The 20091-nt window shown below is 38.7% G+C and overlaps 1 protein-coding gene across 6 annotated transcripts in view; it reads left to right on the top strand.

Annotated features, from left to right (window-relative positions):
* The window catches only part of snx13 (sorting nexin 13), a 180663-nt gene that overhangs the window by 74260 nt on the left and 86312 nt on the right, over positions 1–20091 (top strand). For all 6 annotated transcript variants that reach the window (XM_073054106.1, XM_073054107.1, XM_073054108.1 and 3 more), the window contains 4 exons: positions 3030–3132; positions 8943–9032; positions 16093–16214; positions 19533–19651. In XM_073054106.1, coding sequence (XP_072910207.1) covers positions 3030–3132; positions 8943–9032; positions 16093–16214; positions 19533–19651 — 434 coding nt within the window. The remainder of the gene's footprint in view (positions 1–3029; positions 3133–8942; positions 9033–16092; positions 16215–19532; positions 19652–20091) is intronic.

The following is a 20091-nucleotide window of genomic DNA, read 5'->3' on the forward strand; positions in this document are numbered from 1 at the left end:
TTTATTTTGGAGACACCTGATTTGCATATTTTGGCTTTTACTTCTCTTATAGCTAGGAGGGCACTTTTCCTTAAATGGAAGGATGTTGTTTTGCCTACTCATTCTCAATGGTTACGGGATGTAATGTCATACTTAAATTTAGAGAAGATCTGATGTTCAGTTTTTGAATCCAGCTAAGACATTTATACATTGTGGGGACCATTTTTGAGTTATTTTCAAAATCTTTGATTTGTTTTAAAAGTACAGATGGTGGCTAATAATATATGGTAAGGGTTTTCCCCCGTTATTTCTTGCTTTGCTTAACAGCTCTGACTTCGGAAGTGGGTTTAGATTTTTTTCTATATAACAAAATAATTATATTCCAATATTATGATTTAATTTAATTTTTATGAATACAGGGTTTTGTGATTGTAACTGTACTTTTAATACAATATATTTGGTACTATTTTATTTTCTTTTGACTTGTATATCTTCTTGTACTCTGCATTCCTTTATGCAGAAACTAATAAAAATATTGGAAGAGAATTTCCTGTGTCGCTGTCACACTTAGACAAGTGAATCTCCAAACCTCCAAATTCTGTCATGTATTGTTTGGTTAGTCTTCTAATATTAAGTAACAAACTGCAACAAATTCAGAGTGGATCACAATTTTTGCATATTCATTATTTTACTTGCAAGGGGAGCTCTAATTTCTAGTCAGTTATATTCTGCAAAAAATAGCTTCAATCTTATGTTTCAACCAAAGCACTTCATACTTTTTTGCAAGAGAATAGTAATTAGGCTGCCCCTTTCCATAACATTATAGTCTTCTGTTATCTTTATCCCTATTTCATTTTCACATTTGTTCTTTAGATGCTCCATCCTGTTCACCTCTGTTGTTGAAATATCTCCATGCAAACCAGCAAAGCTCCTTGGGATTTCATAGGTTCTATCTTGTTCACATTACATTTTGCAAAGATTACAAATTCATGAATACTTCAGGGATATATCACCACCACTCCCCCTTTAATCCCTCCTGCTCTATCACATTTAAAACTATGGAACCCTGGAATATTGAGCTGCCAGTCCTGCCTCTCCTGCAACTACGTCTCACTAATGCCTACAATATCATAATTCAGTGTATTGATCCTACAATACTTCTTGCATTGAAATATATGCAACTAAGCACATTAGTCCCACTATGTTCAACCTTTTGTTTCCTGACTTTGAGGTCTTAACAACATGTCTCCACAACCACTCCACTATTCAGGCACTCTGGTTTCCATCCCTCTGCCACTCTAGTTTAAACTGTCCCCCTCCCCCCCCATGCAGTATGAGCAAACCATGCTAAGATATTAGTTCCCCCTCCAGTTTAGGTGCAAATAGTCTCTTGTGTACAGGCCCCACCTTCCCTGGAAGAGAGCCCAATGATCCAAAACTACACCAGCTCCTTAGCCGCATGTTAACTGTATGATCTTCCTATTTCTGGCTTGTGGTACAGGTAGCAATCCTGAGATCACAATCCTGGAGGTCCTGTCCATCTAATTTCGCATCTATCTCCCTGAACTCACTTTGCAGAACCTCATCCCTCTTCCTACCCATGTCATTGGTACCTATATGGACCACGACTTCTGGCTGATCACCCTCTCATTTAATGCTGAGGACTCGATCTGAAATGTCCCAGACGCTGGCACGTGGGAGACAACATACCCTCCGGGAATTTTGTTCCCATCCACAGAACGTGCTTTCTATTCTGCTAATGAATCTCCTATCACCACAGGTCGCTTCTACTTCTCCCCCTTTCAACTGAGCCACAGAGCCAGACTTGGTGCTAGAGACCTGACTACTGTGACATTCCTTTATGTCAATCCCCTAATGGTATCGAAAGTCACATACCTATTGTTGAGGGGAATGGCCACAGGGGTACTCTGTACTGGCTGTTCAACCCCTTTCACCTTCTTGACTGTCGCTCAGTTTGCTATGTACTGCATCTTGTGTGTAATTACCTCGTTATATGCTCTCTCTGTCATCCCCTCAGCCTCCCAAGTAATTTGGAGTTCATCCAGTTGCAGCTCCAGCTACTTAATGCATAGTGTTGGAAGCTGCAGCTGGATGCACTTGCAGGTGAAGCCATCAGGGACACTGGTGGTCTCCCAGCCTTCCAACATCCTGCAAGAGGAGCATTCAGCTATCTTACCTGGCATCCCTACTGCTCTAACTGTGCAGTTATAAAGAAGGAAACAATAAATAAAAGGACAAAAAATAATTTACCTGCAGCTTCTCAACTTCTCTCACTCAGGCCTCTTCCTTGGAGGTTTGAAGAACTAAAGTCTCAAATCCCCAGTCTTAAGACTGTCCACTGCAATAGAGGCCACTCCGCTAACCCCTGCCTTATTTTTATTTGTTCTTGTTGATAAATCACGATATCTGCCGCTGTTCAAACACTGAAACTTCCATGAAGCACTGCTTTTTAATGCACACTTAGCGTCCTGTGTGGGTCATGTCTTCTCTTGCTCTTGATCTCTGGCTGCTGTTTAAATGCTGAAACTCCCACAAAGCACTGCTTTCTAATGTACACTCACTGACATGTGAGTCACCTCTTCTTTCGCTCCCGATCTCTGACTGGCCGCTGTTTAAATTCTGAAACTACAGCGAAGTGGTGCTTTTAATGCACATTCGCCAACCTGTGTGCCTCCTCTTCCCACTTCTCCATTTCTTGATTGTCCACTGTTCAAATGCCAAAATACCTGTGAAGCGCTGCTTTTAAATGCATAATCACCAAACTGTAGGAGTCACCTCTTCTCTCAGTCCCAATTATTAGGCTAAATGACCATTTGAAATGTAAGCTTAGTATTTGCAGTCAGCATATCCAAGATAGAGTAAGCATTATGCCATCAATGATTTATTTTAAAGTAAATGTACATGAATGTCTAAAATAATTGTCTAAATGGATGCAAAATCGAATCTTGTAATTTGATCTGGATTGTTTTCAATTGAATCTTAACATTTTAATGCTGGAAATTTGAATATCAGTCTTTCCTGTTTTGTAGGGGTTTTGCAGTGATACTGCTTTTTGGGAAGACAAATTCTGAGAAACATCTTGAAAAGTGTGAGCAGACATTTCTTCCTGCAGCACCAACAGGAGTCCCCAAAGTAAGGTGTTTTTGAACCAGCTTCATTTACCGTAATGTAGTCCAATAATTTAATAAGAATTTGTACCTTAGTTCATAATGCTAAATTAGTTCAATTGTATGTCAGTAGAACTCTGGAAAGAAAGAATTTTGTTTTGCTTGTCATGAATAACTGTTGCTTAGAATTAAATTCAGGGAGTGAGGGTTATGTTAGAATAGTGTACCTTAAAAGAAATTGAACCAGATGTGACAGAAGGAAGACTGCAGATGCTGGAAATAATGAGCAACAGACAAAAATGGCTGGAGGAATTCAGCGGGTCTATGGAGTGAAATAATCAGGACCGGAAAGAAGGAAGGCAGAGTCAGAATAAAAAGGTTGAGGAGGGGAAGACAGCAGGAGGAGCACGAGCATGTGGATGATAGGTGAATCCATTTAAATGGATGGAGATTGGTAGGTGTGGAGGGTGTTATGAGTTTTGCAAGATACTGGGAGGTGTGATAGATGGAAGAGGCAGAGAGCTAAAGAAGAAAAATCTGATAGAAGAGGAGTATGGAACAAAGGGAAGGAGGTGAGAAATCATAGAGAGAGAAATGTGGCTGAGGGGGGGGGGGGGAGAAAGAATATTGAGGCCAGAGGGATAAGGGAAAACAAAGTGGGGGTAGGAAATGGAGGAAATAGTTACCAGAAGTTAGGGAAATCCATGTCGATACCATCAAGTTGGACACTAACAATACTAAATTTGGAGTTTGTTCTTCAAATTCTATCCTCAACTTGGCAGTAGACATGTCAGTGTGGGAATAAAAGTGGAATTAAAGTGGCTGGTCACTGGGTAATCCTGGCTGTTAAGGTAGATACAGCGAAGGTGCTCAGCGAAGTGATTCCCCAACCTGTACTGGTTCTCATTGATTTAGAGGAGGCTATAGTGGATACAATAAATCAAACAGAGGTTTGCTTCCCAACTTAGCCTGTTTCATCATCTGAAGTGACTGTTGTCCCTGCCCATTTCTAATTGATATGATACAAATAGCTAATCTCACAGGCCCTTTTTACTCAGGAGAATGACAATGAGTAAACCTTGGACTGCCCTCTCAAACACCATGACAAGCTCTGACATAGGTTGGAGCTATGCCTTTACCCAAAGTTTAAAGGCTTTTCAGTTCTCAAAAATCTGATGTTCAGACTCTTGACACTGTTAAAATTGTTGCAAATTAAATATTTAACAGAAGTGTAAATTTAAAGCACCTGAAAAATGGACAAGTCAATAGACCTTCTTTTAACTCTCGCCTTCCACTTTCTATAGGTTGAAAATGTCCATTGAAATATTTTGACTTCTCCACTAATTTTCCTTGTGTAATACTGACGATTTTTAGCAAGATTGATCTCCGCTGATTCTGTGGAGTTCAATGACTGATCAAAGTTACTGACACAGTGGCATTTATCACTTGTCAAGTTTCAGACTGAATGCAACTCTTGTGTGAGACTGCTGAATGGCAGAAATTCCCTACAGATCTGCTTGCCACATGGAGCACAGTTCAACCCTTGTCACTGTAGAGCAACATGTGCTTTGAGCTGTAAGTTGCAATTTAAAACCCCAAGCAGGATGTAACTTTACTGGAGTGGGGTTTAAAGTGCTTTTGAGAACTAGGTTTTAAAATATCTCAAGAAATATTGCTTAAGCTTGATAGATAATATTCTGCAGCATTTAAAGATTTGATAACATTTTAAAATTCTAATTGAAGTTGATAGAGCTGCTAATGTTCATCAGTTTTTATTATAAATGAAAAGCAAATGGTGCTGAAGATCAAGCACAAGGAAATCTGCAGATGCTGGAAGGGTCTCGGCCCGAAACATCGACAGTGCTTCTCCTTATAGATGCTGCCTGGCCTGCTGTGTTCCACCAGCATTTTGTGTGTGTTGAAGATCTTACACATTTTAAATAGACCTTTTGGGAAATAAGAACTTCAGAGAAAAATAGTTAAATTTAAATTTCTGCTCAAATTAAGTTTCCTAGATGGCTCTTTTTAAAAAATCCTAGTCTATGGATTGAGTCCAGATTTATAACAAGCTAGAGATAGATTGATTATCATATAATTTGAACTTTACATCTGTACTTGCAATGATGCTAGAAAGTAAAATTTCTTCATAAATATGACCTAAAATGTGATCAAGTCTTCATACAACTTCTAAAGCTAGATAAAGAGAACCAAATTAAATAAATAACACAAAAAATTATACTTTTTCATTTACTTATTGAGAAAAATGATCCAATGTTACATGTATTTGTTGGAAAAAAGTATGTGAAGCTCTGAGGTAATGCCTTCTACAAAAGCTATTTGGAGTCAGGTGTTGTTATCAATGTGATTGCATTGGAGGTATGGGTTGTGGAGGTGCCCTGCCCTCTATAGATAGATATATAAATATAAAAAAAGACACACAAAGTCAGGTTACTGACAGAGGCTGCTTCTTCTTGAGGAAGATCTGTTTATGAGCACAATACCTCTATCAAAACATCTTTCAGAAGACCTTAGAAGAAGAATTGTAGAGATGCATAAAGCTGGAAAAGGCTACAAAAGCATTTCTAAAGACCTGAGTGTTCATCAGTTCACAATAAGAGAAATTGTATACAAATGGAGGAATCTTGATACTGTTGCTACTCTTCCTAGGAGTGGGCATCTTGCAAAGATCACACCAAGAGCACAGTGTTCATTGCTGAAGGAGGTGAAAAAGAACCCAGGGGTAATAGCAAAAGATCTGCAGACATCTTTAGAACTTAAACTTACTAAAGTCTCTGTACATGTGTCCAGTAGAAGAAGAACAGTGAACCAGAATGATGTTCATGGAAGGACACTACAGAGGAAACCACTGTTCTCCAAAAAAAAAGCACTGGAGCACGTATTAAGTTTGCAAAACACCACCTGGATATTCCACAATGCTTTTGAGACAATGTTCTGTGAATAGATGAGACAAAAGTTGAACATTTTGGCAGAAATGCACGTTGCTATGTTTGGAGGAAAAGGACACTGCACACCAACACCAAAACCCCATCCCAAATGTGAAGCATGGTGGGAGGAGCATCATGGTTTGGGGCTGCTCTGCTGCATCAGGGCCTTGACAGCTTGCAAAGAGTTCAAAATTGTATCAGGGCATTTTACAGGAGAATGTCAGGGTAACAGTTCATCACCTGAAGCTCAATTAGAAGTCGGATAATGCAACAAGAAAATGGCCTAAAATTCCTCCAAGCTGGTGTGCAGGATTGATCAGTTACCAGAAATGTTTGGTTGTTACCAATTTCATTAAAACCTGTGTGGATGAGTGTGTGCCTACAAAGACTTGCTGTACATTCTCAAGCCAAAAACTGTGGATTAACCAGGAGGAACGTCATCTGCTGAAGGCTAGATCTGTGGTATTCAAGTTTGGTGACCCAGACCTGTACCAGAAAACCAGGTATGTTTGTGGAGGGCTATATCAAGGGCAAAGAGACCATTTTGAACAAGGTTGGAGGCGACTTCAGATGTACAACAACTCTGGAAGGGTTTTGCAAGACTTTACTTCCTACAAAGTGAAACCCAAAAGCATGAATGGTAGTGATACTTCACTACGAGTGAACTCAATGCCTTCTACTCTCACTTTAAAAGGGAGAATATAACTACAGCTGTGTAGATCCCTGTTGCACCTGATGACTCTGTGACCTCTGTCTCAGAGGCCGATGTTAGGCTGTATTTAAAGAAAGTGAGCCCTCGCAAGGTGGAAGGTCCTGATGGAGTACCCGGTAAGGCTCTGAAAACCTGTGCCAACCAACTGGCAGGAGTATTCAAGGACATTTTCAACCTCTCACTGCTATGGGTGGAAATTCCTACTTGCTTCAAAAAAGCAATAATTATACCAGTGCCTAAGAAGAATAATGTGGGCTGGCTTAATGACTTATCTCCTGGTAACACTCACATCTACAGTGATGAAATGCTTTGAGAGGTTGGTCATGACTAGACTGAACTCCTGCCTCAGCAAACACCTGGACCCATTGCAATTTGCCAATCGCCACAATAGGTCAATGGCAGATGCAATCTTAAAGGTTCTTCACATGGCATTAGACCACCTGGACAACACAAACACCCATGTCAGCATGCTGTTCATCGACTATAGCTCAGCATTCAATACCATCATTCCCACAATCCTGATTGAGAAGTTACAGAACCTGGGCCTCTGTACCTCCCTCTGCCATTGGGTTCTCAACTTCCTAACCGGAAGATCACTATCTGCAGATTGGTGATAACATCTTCTCCTCGCTGACACTCAACACTGGTGCACCTCAGGGATGTGTGCTCAGTTCACTGCCCTACTCTGTATATACACATGACTGTGTGGCTAGGCATAGCTGAAATGCATTCTAATCTCAGATGGCGACGAGCAGGCGTACAGGAGTGAGATATGCCAACCAGTGGAGTGGTGTCATAGCAACATCCTTGCACTCAACCTCAGTAAGACGAAAGAGCTGATTGTGGACTTCAGAAAGGGCAAGATGAAGGAACACATACCGATCATCATAGAGGGGTGAGAGGTGGAAAGAGTGAGCAGTTTCAAGTTCCTGGGTGTTAAGATCTGAGGACCTTACCTGGTCCCAGCATATTGATGTAGCTATAAAGAAGGCAAGACTACGACTATACTTCATTTGGAGTTTGAAGAGATTTGGTACGTCAACAAAAATACTCAAAGGCTTCTATAGATGTGGTTTGGAAAACATTCTGACAGGCTGCATCACTGTCTGGTATCGGGGGGGGGGGGGGTCGGGGGGGGGCTGCTGTTGCACAGGACCGAAAGAAGCTGCAGAGGGTTGTAAATTTAGTGGGCTCCATCTTGGGTACTCACCTACAAAGTACCCAGGACATCTTCAAGGAGCAGTGTCTCAGAAAGGCAGTATCCACTATTAAGGACCTCCAGCACCCAGGGCATGCCCTTTTTTCACTGTTACCATCAGGTAGGAGGTACAGAAGCTTGAAAGCACACACTCAGTGATTCAGGAACAGCTTCTTCCCCTCTGCCATCTGATTCCTAAATGGACATTGAATCCTTGAACACTACCTTACTTTTTTAAATATACATTATTTCTGTTTTTTGCATGATAATTAATCTATTCAATATATGTATACTGTAATTCATGACTTGTATATTATTAATTTTTATTTTGTTTTCTATATTATGTGTTGCATTGAACTGCTGCTGCTAAGTTTACAAATTTCACAACACATGCTGGTGGTAATAAACCTGATTGTGATTCTGATTTTGAAGTTATTGCTGTATAAGGGGGTCTCACCAGTTACTGAAAGCAAAAGTTCACATCCTTTTACCAACAAATGCATGTAATGCTGGATCATTTTTCTTAATAAATAAATGAACAAAAATAATGTTTTTGTGTTACTTATTTAATTGGGTTCTCTATCTACTTTTAGGACTTGAGTGAAAATCTAATCGCATTTTAGGTCATATTTATGCAGAAATAGATAAAATTCTACAGGGTTCACAAATTTTCTAGCATCACTGTAAAAACATAGAAATATAGAAAACCTACAGCACAATACAGGCCCTTCAGCCCACAAAGTTGTGCTGAACATGTCCCTACTTTAGAAATTACTAGGCTTACCTATAGCCCTGTATTTTACTAAGCTCCATGTGCCTATCTAAAAGTCTCTTAAAAAACCCTATTGTATTACAGCTGTAGGTTGTAAGCTTTCTTGGATATTTTTCATTTTCTATAAATGCCGCTGAAAATATTGTAGTAGTACTGTCACAGCCAGTTTTAATTGCTATTCAATTCTTTAATGTTTCCTTCGGTTCAGGCTTTAGAAGAAATGAAACGTGAAACTAGGCAAATAAAGATTGACCGGCGTTTGACTGGTTCAAGTATAATTGATGAACCTCTACAGCAGGTAAAGAAAAACATCTTAAATTTTGTGGTTTAAAAAAAGTACTGTAAAATATTCAAATGTAATGGTTGTGTGGAGAATTTTTAAATAGAAACATAGAAAAACTATAGTACAATACAGGCCCTTCAGCCCACAATACTGTGCCAAATATGTATGTTGATTGTATTAATTCAATGCCTTGTTTGAATACCCTCCACACTTATTTTAAAGTAAATTGATCCTTTCCATAATAAACACTGAACATTACTGCTTGCATTTTTTTATGGAAAGAAGTTTTTAATAATGCAACAAGAGTAATTGTATCCTGTACATAGTCCAAAAGAATTCTTGAAAAGTTGGCTTGGGGATGTGGCAATTGCCTTTTAATGAACAAAAGCAGCATCCTTAGAGCCATAAACACAAGATATTCTGAAGATGTTGGAAATCCTGCCAGATTAATGCCAACACGTGCAGAATTACTACAATTTGTGTCAACTTGAATATCATTAAGGCTCTTCAATGTTGTTTTTGACTTCATGCTTTCTCACTTAATTTCTGGAGTTTCTCTTTTTCAAATGTTTGGACCAAGCTTGAAACAACATTTGGAGTTAAAATGGTTCTCTGTAATTTGTATGTTTGTGCCATTTGTTAGTACAGTTGACACCTTCACTCATTTTGTTAAACATTCTTGGAGCAGCAGTTGCTGTTTGTATTTGTTCTGCCTTCTATAGCTAAAGTATTACAGGGAAATTTTATGCTTTGTTTTCTAGATACTGGTTTTGTTATATTGCTTTGGAGATGCTGATTTGGCTAGATACACAACAAGTTTGGATTATATTAATTAGAGCTCTAGTGGCTGCTTCAGAATTTGGAAAGCCAGTGTGCATCATTCAAGTCTTCACAGTTTATGACAGCTTAACTAGCATTCCTTAAAATTCTGCAGTACTTTGTGCATCTTTCATTTCTCCTTTGCTCTTGGGATTTACTTGAAGGGAGTTGCAAAAAGTTGCAGTTGGTTTCTTAAAGTTGGAAGCTTCATTGGAGTGCCTGATGAAGCAACCAAAACGAATAGGTCTCAATTCCCCAACCTCTGGTCACACCTTTCTAATTATTTCTGTACCTTTTCATCACTTTCTTAGAGACCGCAGTATAGTGCATTGATGAGAATTTTGCATGGGTATGTTTTCTGATCAAGGTTCTTTGTAAATTCGTCATTAGCCCTGTAGATTTCTATTCCACTTGATTTTTAGTAAATCCCTTTTCTTTGTTAACAATTAATTACAACAACCTGTATTGCAGCTTTTAACAATTGCCTATTCACAGATTTCTGTTCTTAATTTCATTTTATTTACTTTTTTAAAAAAAATTGCTACCTCAATGAATCTCCCAAGTATTTTCTGAATTGAGTATCTTTCCTAATTAAGTTTTTCTGCATAATTATTTCTTTCTTGTTGGCTATGGATTATTTTAGTATCATCTGCAAATTGTGACAACAGTGTTATTTTAATTGTTGCTGGCAAGTTAATGTTTGTATGTAAGTAATTGTCCCACGGTGGTAATAAGTAAGCCTCTTTAATTTATGGTCCTTGTGTAAGTAGTTGTCTAATGACAAAAGGTCGGGATTTTCAGAATGTTAACCAAGCAATCTCCACTACTGGCTTGTTTTTCATTATACACTCAGTTGCCATTTATTAGGAACACCTGTAAACCTGCCTGTAGTTGTAAAAATTTAATCAACCAATCCGATGGCAGCAGCTCAGTGCATAAAACCATGCAAACATAGCCAAGAGGTTGAGTTGTCATTCAGCTCAAACATCAGAATGGGGAAGAAATGTGATCTAAGTGTCTTTGAGTGTGGAATGACTGTTGGTGCCAGACAGGGTGCTTTTGAGTTTCTCAGAAACTGCTGAACTCCTGGGATTTTCACCCGCAAGTCTCTAGAGTTTACAGAGAATGGTGTGAAAAATTCAAAAAAAAATCCAGTAAGCAACAATTCTGTGGGGGAAAACCATCTTGTTAATGAGAGAGGTCAGCAATATGCCATAGCATCAAGCCCTTTGCCCAATGAACCCATGCTGCCCAATTACACCCCTGTGACCAACTAACCTGTACATCTCTGGAATGTAGGAGGTAGCCAGAACACTGAGAGGAAACCTACAGGGTTACAGGGAGAATGCACAAACACCTTAAAGACAGCTGTAGGAATTGAACCCTGGCACTGAAAAGCATTTCTCTAACCGCTATGCTACTGTTACAGAGAATGATGTGAAAAACAAAACAAAAAAAAATTCCATGGATGGCAGATCTGTGGGAGAAAACACCTTATTAATGAGAGAAGTCAGAGGAGAATGACCATACTGGGTCAAGCTGACAGTAACTGAAATTACCACATGTTACAATAGTGCTGTGCAGAAGAGCACCTCTGAATGTGCAAACGTTGAATCTTGAAGTATATTTGCTGCAGCAGCAGAAGATCATGAACATACCTGACAAAGTGGCACTGAGTGTGTTTTCTCCTATTATTGAACTGAATCATCAAGGCTAATCTATCATGTATTATTTTTGTTTTTGTAGCCTGGCACCTTTGATTCTCAGTGCAATTGGTCCTACGTTATCACAGGTTCATCTTGATAACTGTTACCAAATCATGCCAACCCAATTTAAACTTACCATTGAAATTACAATTTTAAATGCTGTGTGTTTGTACACTTAATTGTACAATTACACTCACAGTCCTTAATCTTCAATCTAAGGTTATGCTGAAAGCTCTATTTGTAAGCATTTATTTTCTGTTGATTTAATTCAGTGATCAAATCAGTTTCTATGGCACAGCCTTTTCAGCCTTCTGTTACAATGTGTTTAATCTGACTTTTACCCAGATCTTCAATAAGACAATTGCTACCAATCAAAAATGATAGTCATACTGAACACTTCAGTTCACCACATCTGTGCTGACCTCTGACCAACCTCACTAATCCTTCTTCTTTTACGTACACACTCATGCACCAGTCTCTACTTCCTTAGAAGTTTGCGAAGATTTGGAGTGACATATAAAACTTTGAAAAACTGCTATAGATGTCTGGTGGAGAGTATATTGACTGGTTGCATCAAGGTTTGGTAGGGAAACACCCCTGCCCTTGAATGGAAGGTCTTACAAAAAGTGATGGATATGGCCCAGTCCATCACGGGTAAGGTACTCCCCACCATTGCACAAATCTACATGGAACATGGTCATGGAAATAAGCAACCATCACCAAGGACCCCCACAGCCTAAGTCATGCTGTCCGTGTTGCTGCCATCAGAAAGAAAGTACAGGAACATCCAGACCAACACTAACAGGTTCAGGAACAGTTATCACCCCTCAACCATCAAGCTCCTGAACCAGAGGAGATAACTTCACTTAAGTTCACTTGCTGCATCACTGAACTGTTCCCACAATTTATGGACTCACTTTCAAGGACTCTTCATCTCATGCTCTCGTCATTTATTGCTTCTTTTTTCTCTTTAGTATTTACACAGTTTGTTGTCGTTTGCACATGGGGGTTTGTCCATCCTGTTGGGTCTGGTCTTTCATTGATTCTATTATGTTGGATTTACTGTGTATGCCTTCAAGAAAATATATCTCAGAATCACGTTTGAGTAGTCCTCAATTGGTTCAGGTTGCCTTTCTGGCTCTATTTTTCTTTGTAAGGGTAAATTCATTTAACAATGTTTTATGTCGAGCTGAGAGAATTATCTGCCATGTCATCAAGAGCCTACTCTGATATCCTCCCACTGTCTAAGGAGTTTGTAGGTTCTTGCTGTTGACGCATGGGATTCCTCTGGTATCTGATTTAAGAATCAGAATCAAGTTTAATATCTCTGGCAAATATTGTGAAATTTGTTAACTTTGCAGCAGCGGTACTATTCAATACATGATAAATACAGGAAAAAATACAGTATATATGTGTATGTATATATGTATGTGTAGACATACACAAACATATGTGTGTGCATATATGTGTGCATTATGCATATATACGGGTGTGTGTGTATGCATGTATTTGCATAAATCTATGTGTGTATTAAATAGTTACGATAAGTAGTGCAAAAACAAATTTTAAAAAATAGGTAGTGATCATGGGTTCAATGTCCATTTAGAAATTGGATGGCACAAGGGAAGAAACTGTTCCTGATTCACTAAGTTAGTGTCTTCAGGATTCTGTATCTGTTGGTAACAATAAGAAGAGGGCATGTCCTTTGTGGTGGGGGTCCTTGATGGAAATTGCTTTTCTTAGGCACCACTGCTTGAAGATTTCTGAGATACTATGGAGGCTAGTACCCATGATGATGGAGCTGACTAATTTTCCAACTATTTGCAGCTTACTTCGATCCTGTGCAGTAGCCTCCTCCTCTCTTCCCCCCCCCCCACCCCCCATACTAGATGGTGATGCAGCCAGTCAGAATGCTCTACTGGGTACATCTGTAGAAGTTTTTGAGTGCTTTAGGTGACAAACCAAATCTCTCCAAACTCCTGATGAGATATAGCTGCTGTCTTGCTTCCTTAATAACAGCATTGATATGTTGGGACCAGGTTAAATCCTCAGAGATCTTGACATCCAGAAACTTGAAATGGCTAACTCTCTCCACTTCTAATCCCTTGATGAGGATTGGTGTGTGTTCCCTAGTCTTGCCTTTTCTGAAGTCCACAATCAGCTCTTTCGTCTTACTGACGTTGAGCGCACGGTTGTTGCTGTGACACTATTCAACTAGCTGGTATACTTCTGTACACCTTCTCATCACCATCTGAAATTCTGCCAGCAATGGTTGTATCATCAGCAAATATCTAGATGGCATTTGTGCCATGCCTAGCCAAACAGTCATGGGTATAGAGAAAGTAGAGCAGTGGGCTAAGCACATATCCCTGAGCTGTACCGGTGTTGATTGTCGGTGAAGTAAGTAAGTTATTTCCAATCCTCACAGATTGTGGTTAGGAAGTCCTCCATTCCTCCAGAGATGTATGGGTTAAGATTGCTAATTTGTGGCTATGCTATGTTGGAACTGTGTGTATTCTGACAGTTGCTGGCTGCCACAAGCACATCCTTGGACTGTGTGGGTATGTGACTCAGATGGCACATTTTACTGTATGTTTCGATGTACAGTGTCTATATAAAGTATTCACCTCCCTTTAAAATTTTCATGTTTAATTGTTTACAACATTGAATCACACTGAATTTAATTTGTTTTATTTTGATGCTGATCAACAGAAAAAGACTCTTTCATGTCAAAGTGAAAGCAAATCGATCTACAAAGTGATCTAAGTTAATTACAAATATAAAACACAAGTTAATTGCATAATATTCATCCCCCTTTAATATGACACACCAAATCATCACTGGTGCAGCCAATTGGTTTTAGAAGTCACATAATTAATTAAATGGAGATCACCTGTGTGCAGTCAAGGTGTTTCATTTGATTGTAGTAAAAATACACCTGTATCTGGAAGATCCTTCTGCCGGTGAGACAATATCCTGGGTAAAAACAACACCATGAAGACAAAAGAGCACACCAAGCAACTCTGCGAAAAGGTTATTGAAAATCACTTCAGGAGATGGATACAAGAAAATTTCCTAGTCATTGAATATCCCTTGGAGTACTGTTAAATCAATCATCAAGAAATGGATAGAATATTGCATAGCTGTAAATCTGCCTAGAGCAGGCAGTCCTCAAAAACTGAGTGACCGTGACAGAAGGGGACTGGTGAATGATGCCACCAAAAAAACCTATGACAACTCTGGAGGAGTTACAAACTTCAATGGGTGAGATGGGAGAGACTGCCCGTACAACAACACACTATGAAAGAGTGACAAAGAGAAAGTCACTGTTTGAAAGAAAAACTCTCATGAAATCTTGGCTAGAATTTGCCAGAAGGCATGTAGAAGACTCTGAAGTCAACTGGAAGAAGGTTCTATGGTCTGATGAACCAAATTTGAGCTGAGCTTTTTGACCATCAGACTAAGCACTATGTCTGGCGTAAGCCAAACACCGCATGTCATCAAAAACACACCCCCTGTACCATGAAGCATGGTGATGGCTGCATCATGCTGTGGAAATGCTTCACTACAGCAAGCCCCGGAAGGTTTGTGAAGTAGAGGGTAAAATGAATGCAGCAAAATAAAGGGAAATCCTGGAGGAAAACTTGATGCAGTCTGCAAGAGAACTGTGACTTGGAAGAAGATTTGTTTTCCCGCAAGGCAATGACCCTCAGCATCAAGCCAAAGCTACACAGAAATAGCTTAAAAACAGCAAAGTTAATATCCTGGAGTGGCCAAGTCAGAGTCCAGACCTCAATCCAATTGAGAATTTGTGGCTGGACTTGAAAAGGGTTGTTCACTCATGATCTCAGTGCAATCTGACAGAGCTTGAGCAGTTTGTAAAGAAAAAGTTTTGTTTAAAAAACAAACTGCAGTGTCCAGATGTGCAAAGTTGATAGAGACCTATCCATACAGACTCAAGGCTGTAATTGCTGCCAAAAGTGCATCTACTAAATACTGACTTGAAGGGGGTGAATATTTATGCAATCAATTATTTTGTTTTATATTTGTAATTAGTTTAGATCACTTTGTAGAGATCTGTTTTCACTTTGCCACAAAAGTCTTTTCTGTTGAGTGGTGTCAAAAAGCCAAATTAAATCTACTGTGATTCAGTGTTGTAAAAAAAAACAATAAAACATTAAAATATTTTTTATAGACACTGTATATCAAAACATAGTGAAATCCAAGGTGAAAAGTACTTGGGAGTCCCTAAAGGTTAGCTTGCAGATTGTACTGGTGGTAAGGAAATGTGGACTATGTTAATATTACTATTATAATAATATAAGGTGCCACAGTAGTGTAGCAGTTAGTATGATGCTATTATAGCTCAGGGCATCAGGATTCAAAGTTCAGTCCTAGCATCCTCTGTATAGAGTCTCTGCATGTCCTCCCTGTGGAATGCGTGGGTTTTCTGCGTGCTCTGGTTTTCTCCCACGGTTCAAGGACATACCAGATATGGTAGGGTTTTTGGAAAAAAGCTTGTTCTTTCTATTTTTCATTTTCTTTTGCAGGTCATCCAGTTTGCACTAAGGGACTATATACAATACTGGTATTATACTCTAAGCAATGATGAATCATTTTTACTTGAAGTCAGACAAACTATACAAAATGCACTAGTTCAGTTTGCTACAAGGTAAGTGGATTCACTTGATAGCACACTGGTGGTATAGAATTTATTCAGTTTAAAAATTAATATGAATGTTAAGGTAAAATTTATATTAACTATTTGTGGAAAATTACAAAATAATGCAATCAGCAGCACCCGTGGAGAGAAATACAATTAGCAAAATTGAGGGTGAGGAGAAATGTAGAAGGAATATATGGTATCAGTAAATTGGAAGACTGGTGTTATGATTTGTAGGTTTGTAGATGGTGAAGTGGGAGATAGCAAAGAAAGTTGCCTGAAGATGCAGTGGGACCTAGTTCAGCTGGAGGTTGAGCAGAGCATTGGCAGATAGAATATAATCCACATAAGTTAAAATACAGACTGTACTGATGTCAGAATGTTTGAAACTTGTTGCTTGGACCTTTAATAAGCAGACAGATTTTGGTAAGATATATAAAACAAGTGGTGGAGACCTTTTGCAGATGAGCAGAGCGAACTAGGGATCCAAGTCCATAGCTTCTTGAAATTGGTGACTCAAGTAGGATAATGCAAAAAATATTTGGTGTGCTTTCCTTCATAGAGTGAGACATTGAGTATGAGTTCCAACATTATATAGCAGTTGAACAAGACATTGATTTGAAATGTTCATGAATTTTATAAATTGTAACAATAATTTGGCTCTAATAATTGTCATTTAACTTCTGCGTCATAGAAAATGTTATTTTTTTGCCTATCTGCTAAATACACAAAAATATTTCTAAGATTTCTCAATAGTGATTTTGTAGTTTACTACAACAAAAACATTTATTTGAATTTGTAAATGAAAATAAAATTAAAGATGCTGTAAACCTGAAGAAAGAAAAACAGCGAATGTTTCAAGACAAAAGCAATTTGTCTTCACACTGAACATTTGCTTTTTGGTCCCTCACCTCTACTCTGCCATTCCTCATCGCTGCTTTATTTTCTCCCTCAGCCTCATTCACCCACCTATTCTCTGTAACCTTTGAAGTCCTTACTAATCAAGAATCAATCAACCTCTGTTTTAAATATTCCCAGTGACGTGGCCTCCATAGCTGTCTGTATCAATGAATTAAACAGATTCAGCACTCTCTAGTTAAAGAAATCGTCATCTCTGTTCTTAAGGGATGTCCTTGCATTCTGAGGCTGTGCCCTCTGGTCCTGGGCTCTTCCAGTATTGGAAACATTCTTTCCATGTGTACTCTGTCCAGGCTTTTCAAATTTCGGTAGGTTTCAATGTCATTTCCCCCCTGTTCTTCTAAAATCCTGAAGTATAGGCCTGAAACCATTAGTGCTCCTTATAATTTTAACTTTTTCATTCCCAGGATAATTCTCATAAACTTACTTCAACCTCTCAGTGCCAGCACATCTTGTCTTAAACACGAGGCCCAAAACTGCTCACAGTACTCCAAATATGGTGTGACCGATGATTTATAAAGCCTCAGTATAACATCCTTTTATATTCTAGTTTTCTCGGAATGATTGCTAATATTACCTTTGCCTTCCTTACTATCAAGTCAATCTGCAAGTTAACCTTTAGGGAATCCTGCACTAAGACTCTAGAGTTCCTTTGCACTTCCAATTTCTGAATTCCTTGCCCACCTATAAAATAGTCTGTGTCCTCCTACTAAAGTGCATGACCATACACTTTTCCTACACTATATTCTACCTGTCACTTCTCTGCCCATTCTCCCAATCTGTCCAAGTCCTTCTGCAGGCTTCCTTAACACCACCGAGGCTTCAACCTTTTTATTGGCACAGTCACTTTCAGCAATTTATCAGAGGTTCTGATAACATTCCTTTCTGCTCAACTATAAATTTCACTTTACCCGAATAGTTTGGGAGCTTTACTGCATCCACTCCGTTAGCCCCATTTCTACTCTCTCACCATTTTGTCATTCCCAGATCCAGAATATTCAGCATTACTGAGGTAAATCAAGAAATAGCTTGAGTAATTCTCTGTGCCATAGATAACTTGGAGTTATATCAGCATATCTTTTTATACAGTTCAAATGATCAAATGTGTTGATCTTTTTGAGATTGCCTAAAATTAGTTTAACAGTGATACTAGCGCATTGCCGAGCATCAGACTGAGAAAATGGTTGTCAATTACTTAAAATAACATGTATAGTATAAAAGAAAGTGAAAATGGAAAGAACTTGAAAGAAATTATTTTATAAGTAGTATGAAATGGAATTGCCATGTAGTCTAGAAACAGTTGTTGTAAATATAATGCATGACCAGGGTACTTAAGACTGTAGGATAACTAAGTATTCTTAATAAGGTATGATCCCAAATAGCATAATAGGAATATATACTGAAATTAATGGAGCCAAAGCCTAGTATGCAAATATGGTTTTGGGGGCAGAGAGAGGATTTAGGGACCAGGTTTGGGTTTAGGGACAGGGAAGGTTGATTTGAAAGTTTGAAAGTCAAAGCCTGATGGCTGGAGCCTGGAGCTCTGTCCTGGATTTGGAGGACAGTCTGCGTGTGTGTGGATGGTGAGGGAGGAAATTTGGTTATTTTTCTATTGTTTAGTTGCTTGTTGTGTTCTGAGTTGTTCTGCGGAATATTATGGGCATGCTATGTTGCTGCTGGAATGTATGGTAACATAAGCAGATGGATATTGTACCAGATGGTGGGAAAGAAGTGGCAGTGAATTGAGCAGTAGTTGAAAAAAATCAATAAGCTGTTAATGTTGTAAGTCAAAAATTTAAAAAACCACAAAAAATGCTAGTAATATTTGGCAGATCAGGCAGTGTCTGAGGAAAGGAGCAAAGTTAATGGTTTAGATCAAAAGTTCAGAAGTTCTTCCACCTGAAACATAATTCTCTTTTCATAGATGCTGCCTAAGCTGCTGATAGGTTCAATGTTTCCTGTTTTTATTTTAAAGATTCTTTACTGATCGACAGCAGCATCACTTCTCTTTCTGACCTATTAATGGTAGTAAGATGTACATTATGGGGGGAGTTGAGTCTGAAAGAGCCAATTCCCTTGATGGTTTCTATTTACTCTTTCCATCATCCTTTTAGGTCATTATAACTTATAGCATACAAATATTTCTCCTTTGCTCCTATCTTCTTTGTAGATGAATTTGCCTCTGTGTGCTCCTCATAAGAATAGTTTTTCCTAGTTATTGTATGAAAATCCATAATCAGTGCCAATGTTTAAATCAATGCAGGCAGTCATAGAAAATAAAGCCATTAAGATTGGTACCAGGCAGATTGCTAAGGATCACTTTGTATCTTTGTTCTAGAATTTACATCTTGTGATTTGTGTTTTGAAAAATGTCAATCAAGCTTATTTTACTCTCCTATGAAAAATCAGGTCAAAAGAAGTAGACTGGCAACCATACTTTACTACACGATTAGTAGATGACTTTGCTACCCATCTGCGTGTGTTCAGGAAAGCTCAGCAAAGGCTAGAAGATTTGAGACCAAAAAAAGGTAAGGGATAAATTTCAAACTCAATTTTTCTTGAGGTGATTGTCTGGACTTTTGTCATATAGCATTATGTCCAATTTTCTCTAATAGGAGAATCTAAAGTGCCATAGCCACACTGGCACTTCACATCCCTTGGCATGTGTTTCTCCTTGCATTGTGTAGAACATTGCGAGAAATCAAAGTCACTATGCACAAGGCAAATGTTCATTTTAGCATTTTGGCAGCTTGCGGTGGTAATATCAATGTGTGCGTTAAACAAAGGCAAACTTGAAACCAGTTATTTCTTCCTAAGGTACCATGCTAGGTATTTGTATGATTGTTTTGCACTAGTTCTAATTAATGGCCTATTCATTTTGGAGGTAATTATCAATTGTTTATTTGATCTCTGGTCTTGGAAAGGTAAAGCGTTCAGGTCACTTAACAAGTATCAAACCTGAGCAGAT

The sequence above is a fragment of the Hemitrygon akajei genome, chromosome 8 (assembly GCF_048418815.1).
Source record: "Hemitrygon akajei chromosome 8, sHemAka1.3, whole genome shotgun sequence".
Lineage (NCBI taxonomy): Eukaryota > Metazoa > Chordata > Chondrichthyes > Myliobatiformes > Dasyatidae > Hemitrygon > Hemitrygon akajei.